This window comes from Nomia melanderi, chromosome 8 (genome assembly GCF_051020985.1).
Source record: "Nomia melanderi isolate GNS246 chromosome 8, iyNomMela1, whole genome shotgun sequence".
In the NCBI taxonomy this organism is placed as follows: domain Eukaryota; kingdom Metazoa; phylum Arthropoda; class Insecta; order Hymenoptera; family Halictidae; genus Nomia; species Nomia melanderi.
In genome coordinates this window covers 9114832-9132835 of record NC_135006.1, presented here as the reverse complement: position 1 = coordinate 9132835, position 18004 = coordinate 9114832, and the positions used below count along the sequence as shown (strand labels likewise).

General features: G+C 32.8%; 1 protein-coding gene across 6 annotated transcripts in view; it reads right to left on the bottom strand.

Moving 5' to 3' along the window:
* The window catches only part of dsx (transcription factor doublesex), a 173194-nt gene that overhangs the window by 36636 nt on the left and 118554 nt on the right, over positions 1 to 18004 (bottom strand). For 4 of the 6 annotated variants that reach the window (XM_076370063.1, XM_076370068.1, XM_076370062.1 and 1 more), the window contains exon 5: positions 6957 to 7120. In XM_076370063.1, coding sequence (XP_076226178.1) covers positions 6957 to 7120 — 164 coding nt within the window. Of the gene's footprint in view, positions 1 to 6858; positions 7121 to 18004 lie in introns of all 6 variants that reach the window. The other 2 variants (XM_076370065.1, XM_076370066.1) reach the window with 1 other exon arrangement.

Genomic DNA, 18004 nt, shown 5'->3' with positions numbered 1-18004 from the left:
CGCAGGCAAGGGTAAATCAAATCTGGCCGGCGTACACGATAGAAATAATTTCAGGCGAAAATACTTAATACGGATTCCACTGTTACATCGTCGTCGCAAGTTCCCGCGAACTTACTAATAGACAGCGTCACATGAGTAACCCGTACCTAAAAGCCGGTTAATATAGACGCAGTAAACTAGTGCTAATGTAATGCACTGGTAGCTGTCTTCTAATTACTGTTAAACGCACATCCTTAATGGAATATTCTTTGACGATCGAAGAAATCGAAAGATGAATAGAAAGAAACATTGGATGATTGTATGTTGCAAACATGATTTTATCTTTCGCTAGTCTTGAATATTAAAACGGAATTTTATTTTGACGAGATAACTCTAGGAACATTGAATTTTATACTTTCACCCATCAATCTTTTGATCACATCGTAATATACCTGCAGTTAAACAACTGACACATTAGCGACTGTTTATGATAACGCGATTTACTGCTCTATTACGCTTCGTGTGGAAAGCGATTTTTCAGCGATGGATCCCGAGTGGAACGCTAGTGTATCATGATAGGATAGTTTCATGTTGAATCGATCACTTGTTGATGTCGATGACAAGAATTCTTTTTTAAATTGAAAATTATACTTTATTAATGTTTTATCGTTTGTAGAAGATTTTATAGTAATGACAAATTATAAAGACTCGACAATACGTATGAAGAAAATGAAATTTATAATATATTCAGAATATTATTAATTTTTAACTTTTAAGAAATTCATTTTTTTATTGAAAAAGAACATTATTAGAATAGGTCCGATTTATTATATTTATTTTTATTTTGATATTACTTGTTTTTCTGAGCGTTCCACAATTCATAAAATGTATTACTCAAATAAATATGTTTTTAGTGGATAATTAATAAATTGATCATTTGATGGTTTCAAGAACTATTTAATGAAGCATTTTTAACAGAAATGATAGAAATATAAATATGTATTTTACATATCATTTAATAAACTCTGTAATTCTTAAAGTGCACATTTTTAAGATCATAGTTCCTATAAAGTAATTTGTCTAGAAATATTGTTAAGTATTGTTGTGGAATTCGGTAAAATATGAACTAGGCATGCATTAATGAATTCGGTGCAAAGCAGTTCAGGACTTGCATTATCAGCTGCATTAAAGTATCGTGTTAAATTCTTTGTAAATAAAAAATCTATCTTTAACAGAAATAAAATATACTATGTAATATTATATATTAGGATGTATTCTTTAATATATTGTGGTATTGTTATTATAAATAATTAAAAGAAAGACAATTAAGAAAGTATTTAACCGCACATGCAACCATATGATACACATAATCGAATAATTGTCGACAATTGAAGGTCTAGCTTTTATTTTCTCATTGACGTGAATCCTCAGAAAAGCTCAACGAAGAAAGTAATCGTCCAAGAACGCAAACAAAACAAGAACGAAGGGTGGCCGAGCAACTTGTAAATTCGATTCTTTATGGCGTTGTCATCGTTAAAGCCGAGATCGTATTTACCTCCTCAAGCTCCTTTGTGTACCAACTCCGTCACCAGCGGCTGCTTTGATGAAGTTAGTAGCGAAAATCGTTGTGATTCGGAATACCTTGCCACAAAGGAGACATGTTTTGTTTCAATATATCGAACTTTTAGGAGGTAACAGTAAAATATGCCCAGGGTGAATTTTTCAGTCTTCGAAAAATAGCATGCATACAGCTGGAAATTCAGTCTAATTTACATACCTTTAACGTGAAAGAATTGAAGTGTTTATAACAACAATAATTCATCACAGAATGAATTCTAAATTTACAAAATAAGAGAAATAATTCTATTTCGATTAAATGAATATACGGAGTACATTCCTGTTAATAGTTAAAACTGATACTAATAATTAAATTTACGCTGCAAGACTTTAATGAAATAAATTTTTTGATTAAGAAATGTTTAAAAAGAATACATCTTTGTAATGCATGGACATTAACATTAGATAGAACTGTAATTTAAATTGTTTTCATTTTTGTATATACTATGGATTACAAGCTTTATTAAAAAATGTTTAATTATAAGCCTCTAAGAATAGTGCCTATATAAAACTGCTAATAAAAAATATAAATATAAGAAATTAAAAAGTAAAATCGAACTATGTCTTAAATGTGATCTACAATACCAATATTATATTTTACACGCACAAACCTGTTTTATTAATTCGAATAAAGATTTACTATTTCTTTATTATTTTTCAGTTAGTTTATGTCTCCAAATTCTCCGTGTGCCTTGAATGATTACTATGAAACAATATATATTATGAAACAAATTATACGATACTCGTCAGCGACAATAATAATGATAGTTACAATAAAAAAAAGAAAGCTGTAAAAGGAAACCCGTAAAGTCGAAATCAGAAAAGAAAGAAACGGAAGAAGGAAATAAACGGAAGTTGAGGAACAGTTCACTAGTCGAAATGGCACGGTCTGGTTGGCTCTTGAAAGGAAGGGCATTTTATAGGTTAGAATCTGTTTTATGTGTGCCAGATTTCCTATTACGACCCCAACTTCGAACGTTTCAGACGAAAGAAGAGCGTCTAGAGAGAGCTTTATGTCCTAAAACGAAAACTAATCCTTCACCCGTATTCTTCTGAAGAATTATTTATGTTTCGTTTTACAATTGACTTCCGATTTAAATTCGGAAGCTTTTGTAATCAAACACGAAATTAATTAAATTGACATTGAAATTAATTTCAAATGATGGAATATTTTTAATTTTTTAAATATTATTCTTTTAATAGATAAATTACCGTATGTAATACACACTGGTACGCACTTTTATTTGGGAAAACAAATTTATGAAAAGAAATTAAATGTTATTTATAGGTTCTTTTAACATTGTCTACAAAAAGTTTCGAATAGCAATTTCTTCTACAAAATATATCTATTATATGCCATAAAATAAGAGCACATAATTCTGAATGTCAATATTTCTAAAAGAACAACCCTTATACTTTATTTATTATTCGTTAATATTTTATTTATAACTACTATTAAAATTAACGATCTCTACTATTATTTATATGTTGTGATTGCCGTGAGTATCACCATAAAATTTATTTCGTTTATAGAAATGAAGAAGGAAGTTGTCGACGACGTCATAATGATTTAAACACTGTCGTGAAAGTTATGGGTGTTACTGAAGCAATAAACGAACTTTATGGAAATGTTTTAAACGTTAAGAAGTATTAATGGTTTAGGAAGTTCATGGAAAAGTGATTTTAATAACGGAGACCGAAATGAATATTTATCAAGATATTTTTTGTCTCTTTCAACAAGTTCTATAAATCTCCAAGGCTTACATTTCATTAATTATTATTGAAAATTATTTTCAGTTTAAGTAATGTAAATTTCTGATGTTTCTGTAAAACATTATATATATTTACAAGTTTCAAACTGTGTAATGAAAACAGTATTATAAAATCTTTAGATCAAACCTTTCACATTATCATTTTAATATCGTAAGAGAAATATTTATTCTGCCATGTTTTGAAAAGCTAATGTGAACATTCCTTTATCTTTACTGAATGACTTATAATTACTTCCTTGTAAAAATAACATATTTATCCTCATTTCTCATTCACACTGTGTTGTAACGAACTGCATATAAATTGAAGTATTGCTAACATTTACTCTGTCAGACAATTCTTTAACGCATAGTAAGTTATCCGTCTTATATTATTAGCAACCCACCGCTTGTCAAATGTAATATTTATTGCATATGAGACACTTCATGAATTATATTATCACGAAAATTCTGCATGTTACGTAAATTTAATAGCTATGCAGTAATTATTGCCGCAGTGCATATTCATAACTTAACATTTTTATAGTATTATCTTTATTAATACTGGAACTATCGCATCAATCAAAGTGATTGATTCCAGTTTCTATATCTTGCAGTTACTAAACTTATAAAAGTATTCATATTAGAAATTATTTTTAAATTTAATATTATTATTTAGAATAATTTTAATGTCAAAATTAAACTTAAAAATTAAAACATTAACAACCCACGAGAAATATATCAGCGTAGCTTTCATGAAAGTAATTTTTCACAAACTTTGAAATATTTTGTTTTTTAAAATGGTTTTTCAATGAGATTTACAAATGCATTTCATTATGATACAGCCTGCACAGCAATCTTCAACGTGTAAATTCGTTTCACACAGAAAATACAATGTATAATACAATCATCAAATTGTCGATGTTAATAAATATAATTAAAATTCATGAACTCAAAAATAACATAACTAGAGGTTACAAGATATACTACAGACCAAATCTGATAGATCTTTTTACGTAACATAAGATTAACTTCTCCCCTTCGTGACTATTTCTCGTTCATTTAACATTCCACCTTTAATCTTTCATTATAATTTACTAATATACTAAATGAAAATTATCATTCTTGCCAATTACTAATATCACGCAAAGCTTGTAATTGAAAAAAAATGTTATATTAGAAATAGTTTCAATAGTTTTAAGGGAAATACTAATACTAGTAATAATAATAGTAATAATAATAGTAACAACAACAACAACAACAACAACAACAACAACAACAACAATATTTCTCATATTCCAGAAATCACAAAAACGATTGATGCGATTAGTATAAACGATAATATCGAAATATAACTCTATAATTAAATACACACGATTCATTTCTGAGTATACATTATTTCTATCTTACTATGTCTTATCCTAATGTACCTCATGAAATGCTAACAATTCCAGTGGTTACACAGATGCCAACAAGTAGTTTCCCTAGAACATGTAGCATTTGCCTTTCCATAAACATGTCAGAGTTTCTATCGTTAAAACGACGAATTTCGATTAATTATGTTTTGCTTCTAAGGAAAGGGTATCCGACTTCGAGCAAGAGCATTCTTCGGGACTGCATACTAAACAATCCGGAGAACAGAAACTGTAGAATACGACGGAGGAAATGGTTTAGTGTGAGTGAAGTTTGTTAAACGAGCTCGATACACAGGAAACGTTCACAGATTACCTCATCACAAGACTTTTGCTTCTGTAATAATCTGGCTTGCGTGCTGCCAATCGTTTCTCTCTCTTTGCTTGCCGAAAACAGATTGCGTGACAAACGAATGGGAGAAACCAGCTGTAAGGATACTTCAGCCAATAAAATAATTTCTCACGTTATAAAATATGGGGAAGCAAGTTGAAAATTTTGATTTAACACAGGCTTAGGCTGTATTCATGTGATTGAAAAATTAAGTAATTCAAGTCGCATAACTACCATTTTGAAGTAACATCAGAATCAAGTTCACCGTACAGATATCTAATTCTTGAGAAAAACTGAAACAACCCTCTGCCACGTTTGAATCTTTCATTTAGAAGTCTTTTCAAATATTCCACATTGTCTACTTGATAATTTATTAAACTAATAACTAACTAATAACGCCGGTTTCATCGACGATTGTACATGTGCGTGAAACGACAACTAATCTGTTAAAATGGCTGGATAAAACTACCTGAAATGAAGTGTGTGAGTGCAAAAATAAGAGAATAATTATTAGGTGCAGACGACAGCAGTGATTGTAGAGTACTCGTGTACTAATTGGAATTTGAGTATCTACTAACTGTCAGAGTACCAATTAAGAATCCGTTGCAAACAAGTCATTAGAGTGAGACTTGTACGTGTTAAATTAAAAGAGAACTTTAAAACACTAACGCTCGAGTCTACAAAATAATTTTTGGTTTGTTGAAAACATAATTTTGCCTATTTGAGGATCGTTACGTAAATAGGTTTGGTTGTCAATTTGTTAATAGTGTTTTGTATGATAAACAGTGGAGGGAAGTATTCTCGTAGCTCAATTAGAGCTAAATGAATGTACAGTTGGGGGCTAGAGTTAGCCAGCGGGCATGAATCAAAGCAAGAGCACGCATCTACGTAGTGAAAGTTCAATGAAATATGGATTGCTCCAAGCAAAGGTACAACACAGGACATATAGTTGGTAGACAAGATATAGGGAACTCATAAAATTATCCCCCTAAAGACCGGCGCCGTTGATGAGGCTGAACTCGTAGACTGTCTCTACAGAATATTCCAGTTTAGAAGTTCAGATTTTTTAATCTTCTGATTCGAGGAAAAGTGTAACTATGAAAAAAACTAGCTACTCTAAGAGTCAACAACGCCTTAATGCAACTGCAGAAAGTATCTAAATTTCAGTGTTCAAGGAAAATCCCAGACTGGTTACTAATCGTAAAGAATTGGGACTAATTTAATGATTAGAAAACTGTTTTAATAGCATAACGAAAATAAAGATATTTTTCTATAGTATATTTCAGAAAAGTATAATGGATTAAAGCGTACAAAATCAGTGTGCAGTACGAAAAGCTTTACGATCCAGACTATCTGTTTCCACTTGATTTTCTTGCTAATTGTAAAACCTTTTCAGATACAACTTCTTCGAAATATTGTGGGTATTTTTAAAAGAATTAACATAATTCAACAGGTGAATGGAATTTTTGTAAGTTTAGTCAAATAAATCCAAACATCTTCCTCAAAGGGTTAATATATTTTTATAATAAGGACATGAAAAATATATTTAGTTGCAGAGACATACTCTTTCCAGAAAGCTCCCAAAAACAGTATATCTTCAACTTGCTGCTGTTAAATATCGAACGATTAGCTCTTGATTGTAATTATACCGCGGTAGTGTGTATAATTCCTCGTTTCACAGAACTTATGCCCAATGAAAAATTAATATGAAACCAATAAGAATTCTTCAAAGTTGTAGAAACAGTAAAAAGTAAAGTACACGGAGACTCACCAAGGCTACGTAGCTGAATGTTCTGGAGGGCTGTCAGGACTGGACGGTACTCTAGTGGCAGGTATATGAGAATTCAGTGGATGAAGAGGGGGCCTTACGTGAACAGAACTTGGTGGCGGTGCAAGTCCTATGTAGGGCACCTGTCCCTCATAAGTTGGTGCCCCAGTAGGACCAGTAGCATATCCGGGACAGCAATACGTCCGACCAGACTGGATCATTCTGACTTCTTTCCAAAAGTGCATCGTACGAATGTCATTGTTAGCTGCAATAAAAAAAAAATATCGAATTGTAATTTGTGTTCGTCGAAGCTCCAAAGTATCAAGGCATTGTATTAATTAAATTCTGGAGCACATTTTATCCAAGGTTATTTAAAGGTCATAAAGTCAGAGATTATTGAACTCCCCTTTATGTTGATTATAATATTGGATTCTTTAACAATTAATATAAGAAAATAAAGATGACGTTGACATCGCATTCGAAATAACATTGGAAGGACCTATTCATCGTCAACAAATGGAAATTTTGTAACTGTATAGGTTCTTATCGAGCGGGATACTAGTGATCCTTGAATAGGAAAATATCAATCTTATCAGTTACTGAATCAACTGATCTTTCTAATAATTAACAAACATCCTATATTGTATTTTTATTTCAGTTTCGAAATGTTATATGTAATTATTCTAAAAATGATGAATTATATAATTAATTGACTACAATAAAAATAAAAATTTGAACTATGCTTCCATTTACGATGAAACCAGTCAAATGGTTTTTGGCACATCTAGCAGTAAACAAATTCCGAGAGATAATTGTTATATCTCGTTCCACATAACGAAAATTTCGAGCACTCGAGAATTTCTTTCACTTCACTTCGAAATAAAAACTCGCCTTGCCAAATTTCCGAGGAGAAGTGAGTGTTGCATGTTTAGAAACCCCGCTGCTCCGCGGTTCGTTTGAAACGAATTTAATTTGGACTCATTAATAACGATTCGAGGTTTCATTCGACATAATGGGGATTCGACCACGAATCGAGTATCATCGTAGGGGATTCTGAGAACAGTGCACCCAGAATTCACGTGGTTTATAGCCAATAGAAATTCACCCATTCACGCACCAAGATGGCCGAGCCCTCGAGGCGTGGTTTTCACAAGACCATACATACATATAAACGGCAGACCCAGTTGGATCTGCCACCCTGTTGTAACCTACAACCACGGGTTTCGTTGTCGTTCGAGCTTTGATCCTCTGCCATTTATTCATCAGCGTTCATTTTCTCTAATTGCCACTTTTGTGCTAAAGGAAAGTTTAATGCACAGGACGATATGCTCGAGGGGAAAAACGGTAGCTTCTGCTTTCTCTTTTTTTTATTGCAAAACAGAAAATTAAGGTTTGAATTAGAAAAATGATGTTAGACGATAAAACTGAACAATCAGGAATAAACCCCATTCTACATCTGAGTTTTTGTAATATAATGAAATAACTCTGTACATTTACACACTCTGATTCTCCAACATTTAGGTGACTTCTTAAAAGTACTGACTCTGGTAGAAAGTGTTCCGTCGAAACAAATTCTATTAAAAAGTATATTAAAAATTAGATCAGAAGATTTGACGATACTTAATGGATATATTTAGAAAACAGTAAATGTACTTGTTCCTTTATGAACCATAAAATATTGCTTGTTCACTGGAATTTGCAAAGTAGAAAGATTATGCTAGCAGCATGAAAAAATAGTACAACGCTTATAATAGATTAAATAAATCAGACGGCGGTAATTAATTAACATCCAATACTATTTTCAGTCCCTAAAAATGAACAAGCATTTCTTCAAATCAATGCTCATTCGCTTACTCTGTCTTCACAAACAAAAATAAAGATTTTATGTATTTTTGTAAAAACAATTTTTCTATTATCTCCTTTATCGTTATTAACGTCTTGTTTTACAATATCGTGCCAGACTCGTGAAAACTGAATTAGGCAAATTTAAATGCTATTTACTTCTTTTTAATAGGAATTATATATTGTTCTTTTTTATTATTACAATCGTTAACCCATAGAGTGAACGTTTCTTAATAAATTATTCAGAATAAAGTAGTTTCATCAAGTACAATTGTAAAAGAAGTCATAGGACAAGGGGTTAAAAACATTTTCTGCGTTCTGTATAATGTAGTAGTTGTGTGATACATATTGCTTCTTCGTCACGATGCACTGACTATTCTTAAATATTCTTAGTCGACTGCATCGTATGTAGGTCAAAGACTGGTTTAGCCCAATAATCAATAAATCACACATTCTTAAAGAACAAAGAAGAGCTTTATTACATAAAAAAAAGTAGGTGCAATATCAATATGTGAGCAACGGTCTTCAAAGTGTAGACGAAAAACATGAAATTATATGCGCTACTTTGCTTCATCGTGGTATTTTAAGTTTCAAACAAAGTTATTAATAGTATTTAAAACGCATTACCTACTTTTATTGAATCTTGTTGCTATTTTAAGTTATATTCAGCATCAAGTCTATTGTCTAGTCCAAAAGATTATTATCAAGAGTTATAAGAAAATTATTAACATTTTCTAAGGCAGTATATAACTGTTGAAAAAAGTGCAAAAGTGTTTTTAATAAAATTTCTGACAAAATACAAGAGTATTTCGGTCAACCGAATATCTAGGAAATAAGATAATCGTGTTCATAAATACAGCATGTTATATTCGAAATGAGAACTTCAAAATAATATTTAGAGCGAGAATCTAACAATATTCACAACCATAAAGAATTCGTCACATAATTGTCTGAACATGTCACTCGTTTACGTAAACTGCACCGGAACGTGTTCTATAATACCTTATTTTTAAATATCTGCGGTATTTACTCTCCCAACTCTTTCGCACTTTAAGACCTATCATTATTCTGCTGTCAGAGTGGTTGTTACCAAAAGGATCAATTTAAAATGAAATATTTCCCATAATGTGGCCAGCGCAAGGACGAAATAATTCGCCTTAAATTTTGTATAGTTTGTGGTTAGTACCCGGCACTTTCCGATTTATGTTCCTGGTTTCCGAAAAATCGGTTACACATCATTCCTTGTCAGTCAAGTCTTTTACTTGTACACCTCTCTTTCATTAAATGCTCTTATTTTTGCTATAAATTGATCCTGTTTCATTATATTCCACTTGAGAATATTTAATTTTCTTCACGTAATTCTGGTGAAAATTAATTCGTTAAAGAGCAAACAGTATTTTTTGAAGTAACTTTTACAATTCACAAATAATCTAATAGAAGCACATTTTAACTACTTATATATGCTTGTCCACAGTTATACATATCGTTAATGTCACAAAAATGAACTTAAAACGCCAAGTTATTTATCGCCTTCGGTTGCAGCAATAAATCACCGATGATTTCATTCGTTACAAATGTGCTTCTAAATAACATAGACGTTGCCGCTTTCAAAACGATTTATTGGAATTGCAAGTAATTGTATAAAAACAAATGAAGTGATTTTGATCGCACCTTCCTACTAAAATTAATCAATAATGATAGAAATTTATATTATATTGAAATAATTTTAACTTTAGAGATAACGACGAACATACAGAATACACGTCTAAAAGAAAAACCTGATTGCAACAGTTTCTGAGAAAAATCTGGGACGAGATTGAAAACTAAACCTCGATAAAAACGCGTTTAAAGTACCGCAAATGATTTTGAAACAAATAGTCGAATATTTATAGCTGTTATTCTAATCTTTTATTACAGACCCATAAAGAGAATGTTTAATTTTATTATGCTTATCTCTTAGCATGCCCGTAATTATATTCTTTTTTTCGAAATTTAATATTCCTTTCCAAAAAGATCAAATATACATAGTTAATAACATATCATTTCATGAAGTACCTATCCGCAACGGTGGAGAGATATTAAGAAAATTAATTATGAAGAACACAGTAGATTAATCATTTATATACCTAATAAAACTATTACTAAAAAACATTTATAGGTAAATAATAATTCTTTTGAGTTTTGTTAAAGCCGTGCTTAATGAAGATTAATAATATACATTGCGTACAACTCAACCTGCAATTCGCCGTACTCAAATTAATTACCATCGACGTCGTATCATTCTGCTTTCGAAAAACTCAGCAAGTTCGATATATCTTCGAACAACTCTTTACACGCCAAACAACAAACTACCGTTTCGATAAATTGATCATTTATGCAGCCCCAAAGCGCACGTACATCCCAAAGATACTTTCATCGAAGATAATTTGACAAATGTAAGTGTAATTAGGTCTTATTTCGAGTCGCTTATAGCGAGAGAAAGCAGGAAGCACCTTAAACTGTCATTTTAATGTATGTCTTTAATAAATAACATGATCTTACACTTTCCGTTCAGTGCGTGTATTATCAATATACTTCGTCAATTGCAACGCAGTTTGTTAACTTGTTAGGATCATTACCGATACATGGATTTCTATTATCGGGATCTGTTCTACCCATGAAACTTCAATAAAACCTTCCAACAATCAATTAGGTGTTTAATGAAAAATGTCGAAGTTTCAATTTCCTATTACAATACTTCGATGGAAATTCGTTAAACGCGACGTTCGTTTACTATCCGTCATCAATCAAGTTAAACGACTGTTCATTAAATTCACCGATCACAAATAGTATTTTCCGAACACTTGAGTGCCTGCATCATCAATTTAACGCATGAATTCTAGTAGTAAAAATTTATTACTTTACTGGGTAAAGTCATCGGATACTTGAGTTTTACTTAGAAAACCTTTGTACATAGGTATCTGTAATACAGGAACAGTACGCGAAGTCATTTGTAAAATGCTTTTATCTTTCATGTTGTAACATCTTGACAAATATATAACTTTGCACGTCTCTGCCAATGGAATATAATAAATAACTGATCACTAATACAATTATTCAGCCTGTTGGATTTCCACCTCTATTTTTATATTTGCTGCTATTCTCACGGTGACCATGTATCATTTATTTCATAGTTTTGTCCTTTAGAATCATTCAATGCATACCCTCGATTTATCAAAACAAAATATATTCCTGTGAAAAATATTGAGATTCAATTTTCTTTGCATATGATTGTCTTAAACCTTATGCTACTCGCACCGGTGATTATTACATTTTACAACAAATGTTACAAGCAGAATGCCGATTTTTATAACCTCATATAACATTTAGATGTGCAAAATTGCGGAAAAAATATATAAAATATCCAAAGCGTAGTGCTTCTCGCAGTATTCGCTGAAAAAAAAACTATTTTCCATGATAATGCTACTTTCCCAATTACGTTCTCAAAAACGTGACTTTCCTTGAAAATCCGCAGTTCAACTTTAGAATAACCGAATATTTAATATAATTAATACTTACTTCTTATAAAAATTGTAACAATAGATTTTTTCGATTTCTTCATATATTCATTACAATATTCGAATGAAACTATTTATTTTGAAAATCATTTCGGACATTTAACGCTAACCGCACCGTGAACCAGTCAAACTACCTGTTCTAAAATTTGATTAAAAATTCTGCATTCTCTTTCGTTCATGTCGATTTATATTAATTTCTATATTGTTCAATTAATCAGTTCTTCACTTTTTGTTTTTCCTTTTGTTTCCGTTACCACTAAAACCAACGTATAATCTAACTTGTCCACATCTTTTTGTAGCCAGTTGTTTGACTGGTTACGATAGGAACAACTATATATAAAGTGCCGGTACGGTTAGTTAACACTTCAAAATTATCAATAATTACACAATAAGTAAATTGAAATCCATCGTTCAGGCGGACGCGGTAGTTCTAGTATTAACCCGTTGACCTACAATACCATGTTCCGACTCCTGAAGAAAATTGTTCACTGAATTTGATAAATCTAAGTGTCATTTATTTTCTTTAAATATAAATGAAATATTACTTTTCTATTATCAAGCGTTAGCCTTTGGAGTAAACATAGACATAGGAACAAGCATCAAAATTCTTTCTTTTCCTAATTTTTATTATTAATGATAAAGTAGTTGTATTGATCGTAGTTAAGAAAGAAATCATAGGGTAAAGGGTTAGTGAGCATTATTGCTGTTTATATTGACACAAGGAATGGTGAAGGAGATTCCGCGTAAAGCGAAACTAGAGCGATCCCAGCGGCGGAAAACGAAGGGCTAGTTTTTTATTTTGGAACCGCACCGACTTTCCGATTACGTTGCTGAATACACCGACCGATACCAAATGATTTATTCCTGGTTCAAATCGAGCAGATGAATCCGGAGAGCGGGGCATACTCGAAAACCGGACGTAAAAACGCTGCACGACTCGTAAATTATATTTAATGGTGTGGCTTCGCATGCTCTGCCGCCGCATCACGCCGGCGGATCGCAGGTTTTGCAGGGCCCTCGCCAATTGCTGGCTTCTGATGCCACGACTGTCATGTTCATCACTGGTAATTTGATTCGAAGCGAACACTTGCTGTACCTTCCGATAATTCATAATTTAGATCACGTTGAAGAATTATCTTGTTCGTATTGTGCGCATGATTCAGTGTCAGCGGCAAAATTTTTAATTTCACCGCCTTCATTTTGATTACTCGACCCGCGTTTCAACTTCAGCCACTTACATCGATTTCATTCCAGTGCAATTATCTTCTTGCCGACGATTTTAGGTGTAATAAGGTAACCGCGAAAATTGCTATGCTATCAGACGCATCGACGGGTCTAGGAATTTTCTTTAGGCGTTCACGGAATGAAACACGAACGTCTGTTTCCCGGTAGTTCCTAAATGACGTATGATACTGTTCTGTGGTAGCTTTGCTTTTATTGTGATCGAAACTAGCATTCGCATGAATGGGTTTCCTTGAAGTCATTGGTACCGCTTTCGATGAAAAGAATTTACAGGAATCAAGTCTGAACGCCAACCTGCAATCTGAGATGCCAGTAGCATTTACAGGTGATCTTGATTCCCAATAACGACTTCCCGTGTGAAAGACTCATGTAACGTGGACGTCGTAAATATTAACCGTCTCGTCTGAATTGACAACTGATTCATCGTTTTTAAATACTTTAGTATGGAAATACCGAAGGATTGTTTCATGAACAGTAACGAACAGTGGAATAAATTTTACACTAGGTTTTAAAGAGTCGTTGCAAAGGGGAAACTCTATTCTTCAAGTTTGTGACAGAATTAGTTTGGAAAAATATTATTTAGTGTCTATAGAGATATTTAAATTTGCAACTTTTTCATCGCAAAAACGTGACCAAAAATAACGAGTATGGATTCTGAAAGTAGAGGTTCCACACTGTAAAATGAGTCTAGACAAACTGTTTCTTCGTAAATTTATACCACTCTGAATGAGTATTTTTTCAATGAAAATTTCATGATCGTTTAATTTTGGAGGTCAGTGCATTTTTGTATATAACGTGAGTACATGTAATTCCCATTTCCATTCGGGAAAATTCGTTTTACAAGAAAAATACATGTAATGAAATAATTAATATTAAACTTTGTTCACCATAGTACAAGGGAGCTGTTGCATTTTCAAAAAGGACAGAAATAATCGCCAAGGGTGGTCAAAAATAGGACTCGCAGCTGCGCTTGCAGTCGCCACGGTTTACTGAAACTGCCATAACTTCCGGCACCGCTAACAATCGCGTGACGTCACTTTTCTGCGATTTGTCATGAGCACCGGTAGAATTCTAAATGTAAAATATCGTCAAACGACTGTTTCCTCCCCCCACCCCTCTGATTCTTCGGTACTCCTTATTGTTTACCATGCTCATTTGTTATCGTCACGTGCTCCGCTCCGAAAAACAACGCGAACCGCATACCGCATGGAGATATTTATAATAGAGATAGATATATCAAACATTCGTTATTCGATTTCAATAAAATGTATCCTCGAGCATCATAAATACGAAAGTTTCAAAATGTCTACTATCTGGTATGTGAAAACTTACCATTCATTATTATTCCATTTGTTCATTATTTCAAATTTATGCGCCTCTCATTTGACTTCATTACAAAAGTAAAGATATTTTCTTTTGTTGTGTGAAATTTCAACTCTAGAATGATCAACTTCCAGTATTATCTATCGTTAAAGTTGTTCGCTTTATTTGTTGAATTTGTATACGTTCTTGCATTTAATTGAACTTTTGTGTATATATAATCAATGAAACCCTCGAAGTATGTAAAAGTTGTAAATAAAAAATGGCCTCTTATAAATAGAAAGAACGTCCTAAATTTTCGAAGATAATGATTAAACCTTAATACGAACTTGTTCTTTGTCCATCGTGTTTCTGAGATATGGCGCCAAGAAATCTTCCCCTTTATCAGTCACATAAAATAGTTTAAATAGCAGAAACTTCAAAAATACCGAGGTCGAGATAAAAAGTGCAATAAATTTTTCCTTTAATAATAAAATTGATAATTTACATAGAAAAGGCATACCATAACTCATTGTAGAAACAGAACATTTTATTTAACTAATACATTGATCAGCATATTTTTGTATAAATAATGGGCACACAAAATGATGAATTGCGCTTTGCACAAAATGGAAATTTGGTTACCAATGCCAAGTATTGAATATATAAATTTACTTAAAATTTAAACAATTGAAAGGTGTTAGAAGAGTAACATAGACGTTAATTATGTTGCAAAGAACTAAACTAGGAATGCTTACGTAAATTCATGACTTTGAAATTGCTTTAGAAACGTTCGACTTTATATAATTCACTCTTCCCGGTACTTTACGTATTTGTTAAATCATGCATGTTACAATATTATACATCATCCTACACTTAAGATTTCTTTTCTATAAAAAAAGAGAGCTCCTCGTACAGATCTTAACAAAATTTTATCTTCGATCATTGTTACATTCTTCGAATAAAGCGAAATTTTTCATATTTAAAATTTTCAATTATTTCGCATCACCTCTTCCGTAATATTTGAAAGTATAAAAACTGCAGAATCACCGTTTCGATGATTGTTCTTGTCGATACATTTTTTTCGAACAGTTACATCCTTTTGCAATATCAACTCACCACTGTTCATCTTTATTATCAGCGAAAATCAATTTAACCGAAATAATTTATATATGGATTTTCAGAGTTGCTCCAGTTGTTCTATTTTCTAATAATCTCGCTTGAAATAAACTCATTTCCACCACTGATAAATCAGAAGAATGAGTCCGATACTCTCAAAGTCCTTACAACGAAAGTCTCTTCATCCACGATACAAAGATGAATAATCGAATGTTAGCAGCCTCGACTATCTCCGCATGGCAAAGCTAGGCACTACAGTAAAGCAACACCTCGCATGTACCAAATCTCTTTATTCGAAGAATTTCAGTGCTCCGAAACAAGTAAAGAACGACAGTGAACGGACCAAAAATATCGAACGATCGGCAACGATCGACAACTCAGTTTTCAAACAAAGGATACTATCCAACACAGTTAAGGTGAAGATATACATTCATTGCTATCCCCTTAAAAATTTTCATTGTCCGTATGCGACAGCAATTTACGATATTATAAATTCGGTATGTTTTACGGCCGTCGTGAACACATTCGAAAAGTGATATATAATTCCTCGAATTTTCCCCACGCTGTTTTCCAAGCTTTCTCGCGCGATTCGCGCTCGCTGTCCCTCTTACGACAGATTCGAGCAATGGCGGCGGCAGTATTTACTAAATGGCGCCTAGAAAGGTATGCATTATGCCCGCATTGATGTTACCAGCGACGTTATTACCCGCGATAGGCATATCCAGACGGAGATATAGATAGAAGCGTACCCGACAGCCTGGTTAGATGGAAATTAGTTCATGCACGTACAGGCAGGCTTCGAGTGTCAATATTTGTAGTATCGGCGGCCATGCCAGGAAATATTCGAATACTCGTTATTAATTTCTCCGTTGCCCGATCGAATGCGCGCTCTCGTATTTAATTATTGGACCACTCTCAACGTCAGGAAAATTCTTCCCGGTCATTCGCAATCTTTTTTCGACAGCTGTCTTCTAATTTCAATAAATAATTAAGCCAGGCGAAACTATGGCATAAGCAGGAGAGGGAGAAGGGGAGGGGGGGCGGTTAGGGTTCTTAACTAAACCTTGAATTAATCATTCGCTGCGCAAATGGCGACCGTCAGGCGCCAGTTGCAATTACGGTACAACGCGAACGGTACTAGACTGGAACCATGATTTTTGCCTTACTAAATACGTACGTTAATATTGAATAAATTGTTAAAAATTTAAATCAATTTTGTGAGCGCGCGTATTTACATAGTGCACTTAATGCATCCTGCTCGTAAATAGCTTTGGATTGGTGGATACATTAGTTTCGGATTCGTACGATTCAATGAAAAATAGTTTCTCGGCTACGAAAGTGATTCCAATGTTTGCATAATCATACCGTCTATTAAAACTGTATTTGGGTACGGTAGTCATGCGTACCGTCTACGTATATTAAATTGCGATCTTATAAGAATAATTCTGTATGAGGTTGTTTAAAGGGAGGCTATTATATTTGCTCAAATTCGTAATTTTTGAGATTCTAAGACGAATTGATCTTCGGGAATCAAGATCTCGAGAAGAAATCCTTTACATCGCAATATTTATCCCTTAAAATAGAATTGTTCTCTATTTAGAAAATTTCTCTTGTCATTATAAACAAAGAGATCACGGTAACTTAATAAAATATCGAAACTTTAACTGAATAGATATTTTTTACAATTACAATCGGGACACCTACATTGTCGGTCAAAAGTTTGGAGCCAATACATCGGTTAAAAGAGAAACATCCATTTTCTTGTAAACAACTTTTATTGGAGAATTTTCTTGTACGACAAAGGGACATGGACATGTATGTATTAGTCAAATATAAAGATATATATAATTTTGGTTATTTTATTTTATATATCTATAAGGCACATAATTTTTAATTTGTAACGTCACGTATTAAGTGGTTCCAAACTTTGGCAGTGTACACGTGTCTATCGAAATTAGAACATTTGAACATTCATAATGCAACTGACATTTCTAAAGAAATATTTCACTTGAAAGCGTTTAGATACTTCCATGACTCACAGTTACCCTGTGTAAATTATCTCCTTTCCTCTACTCAATTTTCCATGGCTA